General features: G+C 38.1%; 1 protein-coding gene across 1 annotated transcript in view; it reads left to right on the top strand.

Annotated features, from left to right (window-relative positions):
- The window catches only part of LMBRD1 (LMBR1 domain containing 1), a 142,768-nt gene that overhangs the window by 78,360 nt on the left and 53,784 nt on the right, over positions 1 to 10,624 (top strand). The window contains exon 5 of the mRNA XM_006835781.1: positions 10,122 to 10,247. Within this exon, the coding sequence (XP_006835844.1) occupies positions 10,122 to 10,247 (126 nt within the window). The remainder of the gene's footprint in view (positions 1 to 10,121; positions 10,248 to 10,624) is intronic.

Genomic DNA, 10,624 nt, shown 5'->3' with positions numbered 1-10,624 from the left:
GGATTCTGTTGGCTAGGATTTTGTTGAGAATTTTTGCATCTGTGTTCATGAGAGATATTGGTCTGTAGTTTTCTTTCTTAGTGATGTCCTTCCCTGGTTTTGTTTGGTATGAAGGTTATGCTTGCTTCATAAAAAGTATTAGGAAATTTTCCATCCTCTTCTATAGTCTGGAATAATTTGAGTAGAATTGGTGACAGCTCTTCCCCAAATGTTTGGTAGAACTCACCAGTGAAGTAATGTGAGCCTGGACTTCTTTTGGTTGAGAGTTTTTTGATGACCTGATCAATTCTTCTTTTGTTACGGGTCTGTTCAAGTTTCCTAAGTCATGTTTTTCTAAAAATGCATCCATCTATTTTAAGTTTTTGAATTTTTTGGAGTACAACTCTTCATAGTATTCTGTTATTATCGTTGTGATTTCATTTGGTTCCGTTGTGACATCACCCCTGTGATTTCTAATGCAATTTATTTGTGTCTTCTCCCTCGTTTCTTTCATTAGGTTTGCCAATGGTTTGTCAATTTTATTAATCCTTTCAAAGAACTAGCTTCTTGTCCTGTTGATTCTTTCTATAGTTTTTCTGTTCTCCATATCATTAATTTCTGCATTATCTTTATTATTTCTTTTCTTTTGATGACTATAGGTTCCCTCTGTTGGTCTGTGTTTCATTGTTGGAGATGCTGTGTTAATGTGTTAATTTTGGTTCTTTCTTCTTTTTGGATATGCACATTTATCACAATAAATTGTCCACTCAGCACCGCTTTGGCTGTGTCACAAAGATTTTGGTATGTTGTGTTTTCATTCTTGTTTGTTTCTAGGAACTTTATGAATTCACGTTTAATTTCTTCTTTAACCCAGTCACTTTTCAGCAGGGTGTTGTTCAGTTTCCATGTATTAGACTTTATTTCCTTGATCTTCTTGTGGTTGATTTCTAGTTTTATAGCATTGTGGTCTGAAAAGATGCTCTGTACTATTTTAATGTTTGTAAATTTATGGAGGCTTTCTTTGTGATCTAACACATGGTCAAGTCTGGAGAATGTTCCATGTGCACTGGAGAAGGAAGCATATTGTGCTGTTGTTGGGTTGAATGCTCCATACATGTCTATGAGGTCAAGTTGAATGCTCTGTACACGTTTATGAGGTCAAGTGGAATGCTCTGTACACGTCTATGAGGTCAAGTTGGTTGATTGTGCTGTTTAGTTCCTCTGTAACTTTGTCGAGTTTCTTTCTGGTTGTTCTGTCCCTTTTCACAAGTGGCGTATTAAAATCTCCCACCATAATTGTAGATATATCTATTTCTTTTTCAATTCTAGTAAGGTTTGCTTCATATATCTTGGTGCTTTTTCGTTGGTAACATAGATATTTATTATGGTTATGTCTTCTTGCTCAATTGACCCTTTGATCATGAGATAGTATCCTTCTTTATTTCTTTTACTGGTTTTTGTCTTTATCAGAGATTAGAATTGCCACTCCTGCTTGTTTATTATTGCAGTTAGCTTGGTATATTTTTTTCCATCCTTTAACTTTTAGTTTGTTTTTGTCAGTTTTTTGTAAGGTATGTCTCTTGCAGGCACCATAATGAAGGGTCTATCTTAGCAGTATTGAGAGATTCGTCTTCCAGCTCACTGGTTCTGGTTTCCATCTCTTCTCTTATGCTCCTTTCCCCTTTCAGTGTATTGTCCATTTCTAATATTTTATCATTAATCATCTGGACCTCTTTTTGCAAGTTTTGAATTGTTTCCAATGCTTTATCAGTCTTGTTTGATTGCTATTGTAGTACTTTCCTGACTTCTTCCATGTTTTCTTGCACCCCTTTTCGGAGCATTTGAATTATTCTTCTGAATTCCTTCTCAAGCAAATCCAAAACCTGGTCTTCCTCTTCTGGGGAGCCTTTGTCTCCAGCTCATTTGTCTCAGTTACTCTTTTCTGGTTTTGGACATGTTTTGAGATCCTTTGTTGTGTTTTGCTTGTCATTTCCAGTAGTTATGTGGGTGTTTTAATGCTGAAATGGATGTTTGTTGTGTTATTAAGCTTACTGGGTGTCTGTGGTGGATATGATCAGAAGATAGGCTTCCTTTTTCTCATGTAATGCTCAGCAGCTGTTATTGGCTCTTGTCTCAATGGTGGAATATTATTGGATATGTTTGTATCTTGGCTATATGGCCATGATTGCTGTCTCTTCCTGGGTAACATAGGGAGAAAAAGCTCCCACCTCCAAGAAAAATGTGTTATCAAAAGGACCAAAAGCAGAAGCAATATAAAAGCAGAGACAAAAACCACCACTTTGAAACAAAAATAAAACTGTGGCCGACTGGCCAGTCGCCTTACTACACAAGCAGTGTGTGTGCACTGTAGAAGCCTCCAGCAGTGGGTTGGGGTGCCCGCTTGCTCAGGCCTCTTCCCTAGTCACCACCGTCGAGGTGTGCAGATAGATATTGAGAAGTTAATGGGAAAAAGATTGTCTACTCTTTTTGTCTCTGAAGGTTAGTTAGGTATCTGTGTGTGCACATTGTTAATTCTTGAGATAGTTGCATCCTTTTATGTTGGGGTTTTACAGATTGTTCATATGGTTTGTCTGTCAGTCCCGATGGACCTGCTTTTTTCTTTTTAGGTAGGCTGGAGTAAAGGGTCCTTTACAAGTTAATTTTAGGGCTGTGACCCCAAGGCTGATGTCATAAGCTGCTGCCAAGCTCTTTTTTCTATGTGCCATGGGAAAAGTGTGGGCTCGGTGCTGGACTTTTTTGGGGGGTTGTATACCCACCCATCTGAAGGTGTCCAGGCTGGGCAAAGAAGGCACAGCAGGGAATAGGAGGGGAAAAATGTTTAGAACCCCCCCTCCCGTACCTCCTTTTGCAAATGTCACTGCACCGCTTTTAGTGTTGGTTCCCTGTGCCAGTCTGCCTTTAGCCCTGCCCTCTGAACTCCACCCAGGTGGGGTGGCTGCAGTGGGAGCCCTGTCTTGAGCAATTCCTAACTCTCAGTATTTTCCTTTATATCGTGATTTCTCCACTTGCGCGTGTGGAAAGCTGACGCCCTACACCTTATGCTAGATCCAGAGCTCTGGTGTTGTTCTGTGAGCACAGCTTCTCTGGGTTTTCAATCCCTCCCCCACAGAGCCTTTCCTACCTGGCTGTCCCTGCTGTTGCCAAAACCAGAACCTCTTGATCCTTTGATTTTTGACTGCTGTTTCCATTAGTATTGATTGTGGAGCCAAGCATAATAAAGTTTTTAACCACTTCAATATTTCCTCCACTTATCATTTTATTTATCGGTCCAGTGTTAAGGATTTTTGTTTTCTTTATATTGAGATGCTATCCATACTGAAAGCTTTAGTCTTTGATTTTCATCAGTAAGAATTTCAAATCCTCCTGGCTTCTTCCAAGCAGGGTTGTGTCATTTGCTTACCACAGGTTTTTAATGAGTCTTGCTCTAATCCCAAAGCCATGTTCTTCATATATCCAGCATCTCAGATTATTTGCTCAGCATACAGATTGAATAAGAATAATGAAAAGATACAACCCTAAACAGCTTTCCAGATTTTAAACCATTATCCATTTGTTCTGTTCTAACAACTGCCTTTCAGTTGTATGTGCAGGTTTCTCATGAGTTTTGTAATTCCTATTTCTCACAACATTATCCATAATTTGTTCTGATCTGCACAGTTGAATGCCTTTGCATAGTCAATAAAGCACAGGTAAATATCTTTCTGGTATTCTCTGCTTTTAGTCAAGTTCCACTTGACATAAGCAGTGATATCTCTTATTTCTTGTCCACTTCTGAAGACTGCTTTAATTTCTGGTAGTTCTGATCAAAGTCTTTGAATTGTCTTCAGCAAAATTTTATTGCATACAGGATTTAGCACTTCTAGTGCTTCATCAGTTTATTGAAACATTTCTATGTATATTCCATCATTCCTAGGAGCCAATTCCTTAAGTGTAGTCTGGTTCTTAATTGCATGCTACCTCTTGAAATTGTTGATAATCAACCATTCTTTTTGGTACGGTGACTCAGAATATTCCTTCAGTAGTCGTCTTTTTTTCCCCTCATCTTTTTTTTTTTTTAAGTTAACTTTTATTGTGAATTGAGTGATAGTTTACATGGGAGACAGGTTTTGCACTCATTCGATTGTATATCATTTCATTGCAATGATCACAGTCTCCTACATGAATCACTATTCAACAGTATTTGCTTCTATTCCCTCTGTTTTTTTTTTGTTTGTTTGTTTTTGATGTACATAAAAACATGCATGAATATCTAATCATGTAAACAACCAAAGGGCACATTCTGCACGCCTGCTTCCTGGCTGCCAGGCCCCACAGCCTTTCTCTTTCCGTGAGTCTAGAGTCTTCAGCTGCTCTATCTCTCCATGTCATCATCTGTGCCTCCATCTCTGGTTTTGCTGCTTCTCTGGTTAGGGTCCCACATTCCGCTCATGCTCTTTTCCCTTGATGGTCCTAGGAACCTCTGTTCATGGAATGTAAGATAAATTGCTCTTCCTTTTATGCTACAAAACTTCTGCATTTACAGTTGTGACCATCACGATTAATTATGATAACACTTACTCACTGTTGAATCATAAGACTCTTATCCACATCTCCTTTCACCAGACCTCTCTAGACAAGATGCAGACTATTCAGTGGGGACTCTATCTTTCTCCACACACTCTGAAACTAAACTCCTGCTTGAAAACTTGTAAGCCAACTAGTTTGTGCCTTTATAGCTTGCTCCCTGCTCCTCCCCCCCCCCAACTGCCCTTATAGGTAGCAAATGTCTCATTTGCCTGTCGCTGTCAACCATCAACCCTGTATACCAAGAGGTAGACTTGATCCTTGATGTGAAGACTCCTTCCTTCTTGGTTGGTATTTTGAGTTATTACATCCGGTTGGTATTTTGAGTTATTATATCCATAAGTGGAGTCCTGGTGTGGCGCTGTGGGTTAATGTGTCAGACTGCAAAGTCGTTTGAACCAGAATTCCAGTGGTTCAAGCTTACTTCTCAGAAACCCTACACAGGGTCACTATGAGTCAGAACCTACTCGACAGCACTTCACAACAACACATCCATAAGTATAGATCAAGGTCATCAAATTGTAACAATTTATACTTGGTTCCTTAATCAAATTTCTTTATATTTCTTTAGTTGAGCTCTGGTCATCACACCATCAAAGCTAGGTCACATGGGTACTATCTGCAAGTGTGGTCGTTCTTTTCTGTCTCCCCCCACTTCATATCAGCTGGTTGCTTCAATCTCAGCTCTAGCCCCCAGTGGCTAGGTCAAAGTCCATGGGCTCAGGAACTTCCAAGTCTCCCCAAACTTCAGACCAACCAGCCCTTCCTCTTCTCTCTCTCATCTTGAGGTCAACAGGAGTCTATGGAATGTGGTTGAACTCAGCCCATATCTCCATTACTGACAATCCCCCACTTCCATTCACATGTTGACCAATATGGTCACCAGCTAGCTTACATGCCTGCTTGTGTGTTTCCTTTGAGTTTCAGTATTGGAGGGAGGTTTGTCCTCAAGAGACCTGATTGCTGAACTTACTCTCCTGGTCCTATCAAACTAGAGGGGAGACTGAGCAATGTAGTGTAGAGGTATGCTTGGGCGGGAAATGAAAAAGATTTATATATGTAATATGTCTGCTTCATAGTCTGTTGCTGACTGCTGGCAGTTTTACTTCTGAAGATTTAAGGTTAAATGATCCCACTCTTTTTCCCTTACCCATTAAGCCTATGTCTGAATCCATGTATATGTATGATGTTGTTGATGTCATCCCACAACTCCTCTGGCCTTTTGTCATCAGAGTCCAGTGCATCATATGTGTTCATGAGATGGTCTCTAAATTCAGGTGTGGTATGTTTAAGGTTACATTTTGGGTCTCATAGACTTTTCGTTTTCTTTAACATCAGCCTGAACTGGTATGAGCAATTGATAGTGTGTTCCATAGTTAGCCTCTGGCCTTGTTTTGGCTATTGGTATCTCTTTCCACAGATGTAGTTATTTGGATTCCAGGGTATTCTATCTGGTGAGGTCCACATGTGTAGTCTTTTATATTGTTAAATAAAGGTGTTTGCAATAAGTCATTTGTCTTGAAACTTATTAACATGTGATCTTCAACATCCTTTCTGTTACCCAGGCCATATTTTCCAACTTCTGAGACTTCCTCTATATTTCTTTTGTATTTCAATCACCACTAATTATCAATACATCTTGTTTAGTCCATTTCAGACTAAAAAGTTTGGAAGAACTCTTCAATTCATCATATTTGGCTTTAAAAGTTAGTGTATAAATTTGGATGATAATCATGTTACCTGGTTTTTCTTTTAGGCATATGGAAATTTTTCTATCATAGACAACATTGTATTTCCAGATAGAACGTGAAATGCTTTTTGATGCTGAGTGCAATGCTATTTCTCATCAATTTGTCATTCCAGCATAGTAAACCATATGATATTCTGATTTAGAAGGACTAGTGCCAGTCCATTGAGCTCACTAACGCAGAGGTTATCTATCAATCTATATGTGTTTTATTTCATTTTTAATGACTTCTGAGTTTCCTAGATCTATACTTTATACATTCCATGTTCTGATTCTTAATGTATGTTTCTCCTCATTTTGAGTTTCGTCTGTCAGCAAATGTAGGTCTCAAAAGTTTTGCCCAATCCACTTCATTAAGGTTTATTCTGCCTCTTAAAGAGGCAGTTCTTTCACATTTTCATTTTGAGTGCCTTCCAACCTGAGGACCTCATCTTCTGGCACCGTATCATACAAAATTCTGCTGCAATTCATAAGGTTTTCAATAGCTAACCTTCCAGAAATGGTCTACTTCTTCCTAGTGTTTCTTAATCTAGAAGTTCCACTGGTGGTCGTGGTGGTGTGCCATGGGGTCAGTTCCGACTCATAGCAACCCTATATAGGGTTTCCAAGGCTGTAAATCTTTAGGGGACCAGAAAGCCTCATCTTTCTCCTGTGGGCCTGCTGGTAGTTTTGAACTGCTGACTGTGAGATTATCAACCCAATTCATAACCACTACGCTCCACTAGGAGCTCTGGTAGTATAGTGGTTACGAATCAGGCTGCTAACCTCTAGGTCAGCAGTTCAAAACTACCAGACGTTCTGCAGGAGAAAGATGAGGCTTTCTGCTCCCATGAAGATTTACAGCCTTGGAAACCCTGTGCAGGGTCATTATGAGTCAGAACTGACTCCACGGTCCTTAACAACAACAACGTTCCACTAGAATTTGTCTATCATGGGTGACCCTCACTTGTGGCATAGCTTCCAGCACACAGCAACAAACAAGCTACCACAGTACTGTAAATGATAGACAAGTGGTGGTGGAGAATCTCAGGACTCAGTACTATTTCTCAAGGAATCTGTTCGTCCAGTGTTAGTACTGTAACCCTTATACAGTGTCTACTGTCTGATAAAAAGTCATCTCTATTCTCCTACCTGCTCTGTCAGTTTCTTCCGCACATCCATCTTCTGTACTACTTGTAGAGGGACCTCTGTGTAACACCAAAGACATGTTTTGTCACTCCTCCAGTTAATATCCTTTACGATTCTCCACTACCACACACACTTAACAAAGCACTGAGGTATAATAAGCCCAGGGGATTGAAGAATTAAGAAACATACTTGGGCACAAACTGTGTCTAACTAAATATCATTGCCTTGACATTTTGTTGGAAAAGCAGCAAGATTCTGGACTCATGTTACAGTTATATGTGAATATGCACAATTGATAAATAATTGTTATGTTGTATGTTCATCAGTCTTAAAAGTATCACTACTTCTTTCACTATTATTTAAAGAATGTGGAAACACTAGAACTAACAAATATGTCAAAATGATGATTGGGATAGGCCTATAAGGAAAGGTTAAGGAATACTTTGGCTTGCTTAGACTTTCTATTTTGCTACAGAATTAATGGGACAATTTTTTTCCCCCTCCAAACTGCATATTATTCTAATACAAAGAAAACCTTCCTCCTCCTTTATTTTTGGGTGAGGATAGGGATTCAAGAGAACACTGACTTAGGTTTTAACATTATTTAAAACTTTCAGTTTTCAATATTTTTCTTTGCACAAATACAAGGACTTGCATGTTTAGTAATAATTTTAGCTAGTAATCTAATTGTAACATGCTGTAGAGTTTCCATTATCTTGTAGAACTAGTTGGTTTTTGGATTTCCTTTTAATCATGTTCTTTATTCATATTCTCCCCTAATTAGAACAAACTAGAACAATAAATAGCAAGAAGAAAAATATCCCGGATTTTACTTTACATATATTAGAAATTATCCTTGGTAATTTTAATTGTGGTTTAATCAATATTTAATCACTGTTTAAAGAACACTCAATGAAGAGTATTAAAGTAATTAAAATTGACAGTAAAGATATCTGAGGTCATTCTGGAGGTTGGTAACCAGGCAGCAGAAAACATGCAGAATTATCCAGAATATTTTGAGGATTAGGGTTTATCACCTCTGCCACATTCATTGTGCTGAACTTACTCTCCTGGTCTTATCAAACTAAAGGGGAGACTGGGCAGTGTAGTGTAGAGGTATGCTTGGGAGAGAAAAGAAAAAGATTTACATATGTAATGTATCTGTTTCAAAGTCTTTTGCTGAATGCTGGCAGTTTTACTTCTAATGATTTAAGGTCAAATGATGATTCTGAATTATGTTCAGAAAGCAGTTGCCATTCAGTATTATTAATGGTCAAGTTGTTGTTGTTAGGTACCGTCGAGTCAGTTTTGACCCATAGTGACCCTGAGTAGGGTTTCAAGGAGTGGCTTGTGAGCTTGAACCTCCGACCTTGCATATCAAGCCAACTTTGCAGTCCAGTGCGATAACCCACAGTGCCACATTTGAATTAGGAGACAGTCAGAACTCCATTAATGGTTATAGTAATGCCATTATCTGGGAGTAGCTAAGCTTTCTGCTCCTGCAAAGATATAAATTAAGCCTCAGAAACCCTGTACAGGGTTGCTATGAACTGGAACCGACTCGATGCCCTTACCATCAACCACAAAACAAAATTGGATTCTTTGTGTGGCTCTGAGTAAGCACTGGACTGCTAACTCAAAGGTTGGCAGTTCAAATTCATTAGCCACTCCTTGGAATGATCATTATGAATCAGAACTGACTCGACAGCACTTAACAACAACATAGCGATACAAAATTAGGACTCCTAGTGTGACGCTGTAGAATGATCACTGGATTGCTGACCTCAAGATTGGTGGTTCAACTCCACAAGCCACTCCTTAGAAACACTACACAGGGTTGCTCAGAGTTGGATTAGACTCATTGGCACTGAATAACAACAATACAGAGTTAACAGCCATGGTGGCACATTGGTGAAGCACTCAGCTGCTAACTAAAAGTTGGAGGTTCAAACCTAACAGCTACTCCATGGGAAAAAGCCGTGGCCTTGTGTGTGTCTAGCCCTGGAGATCCTGTGGGGCAGTTCTGCTCTGTCCTGTAGGGTCAGTATGAGCCAGAGTCAGCGTGATGGTAATGGGTTGTTTTGTTTTAATAGGGAATTGAGTAATACATAATAGTCACAGAGTTTATTCTCAATGCTGATAAATAGTTTCAAATTGCTTGTAGGTTTATATTTAAAATATTAGCATAGAAAAAAGATTAAAACTTTTAAAGAAACTATATACAGAAATTGGTGTGTTAATCAGATACTGTGTGTATACTGAAGTAACTTTTTATTAATGGTTTATTGCTTATAGTTTACATAAAATTTATCATCCTAGAATATAATTTAATATTTTTATAATTCATACTATTTTAAACACTGATTAATCTGAAGGTGTGGTGTATTACCTTAATAAAATATTGTATTTACATTAATATTGCAGCATGAAGAATAGATATTATCTATTCTCGGAATAGTGTTATAAGTGTAAATCTATTTTAGTGCTACAAATGTAACTGTTTAAATGCAAATGTGAAATAAATAGAAGTATGAGACAATATAATCATGATTCCTTTACATGTGACATAGTTTTCTGCGGCCATGCCCCTTTACCACTGCTTTATATTATTAAATGAAAATTTTACTTGAAAATTGTGTATGTGTTTAATATTACTGAAACATTTCAATTTTGTTCCTTTTAGGCCTACGGCATGTCAGCATTACCTTTAAATCTGATAAAAGGCACTAGAAGTACTGCTTATGAACGTTTAGAAAACACTGAAGACATTGAAGAAGTAGAGCAACACATTCAAACAATTAAATCAAAGGTGAGTTGGTGTTTTGTTGTAATATGGAAACATAAACTTACTTCCTCATTCATCTCCTTATCTGATGTGATTAAGACATTGGCAAACCCATTCTTCTTTGCATTGCTTAATTCTTTGTGCCATATATCCTTTAAGAACCAAGCATATGTATTATATAATGCATCTTTTGTGAAATGTAGCACACTGACAGTTTGAAGTTTGTATCAGTGTTCTAATGGCTTTGCTAGTTTTCAGGTATGCTGGTTTCATATGCATCATCAGATTTTATTCTAACTCATATTCAATTTTTTATACTAGTTGAAATAAGCTAAACATTACATGTAACTTTTGGTCAATTAAATGTACTACTCCTTCAAGTAACAGATAAATGTTAAAAT

Source organism: Chrysochloris asiatica, unplaced genomic scaffold, assembly GCF_000296735.1.
Source record: "Chrysochloris asiatica unplaced genomic scaffold, ChrAsi1.0 scaffold00019, whole genome shotgun sequence".
Classification (NCBI taxonomy): domain Eukaryota; kingdom Metazoa; phylum Chordata; class Mammalia; order Afrosoricida; family Chrysochloridae; genus Chrysochloris; species Chrysochloris asiatica.
Note: the sequence above shows the minus strand (reverse complement) of the source record. Positions and strands in the feature narration are given on the sequence as shown.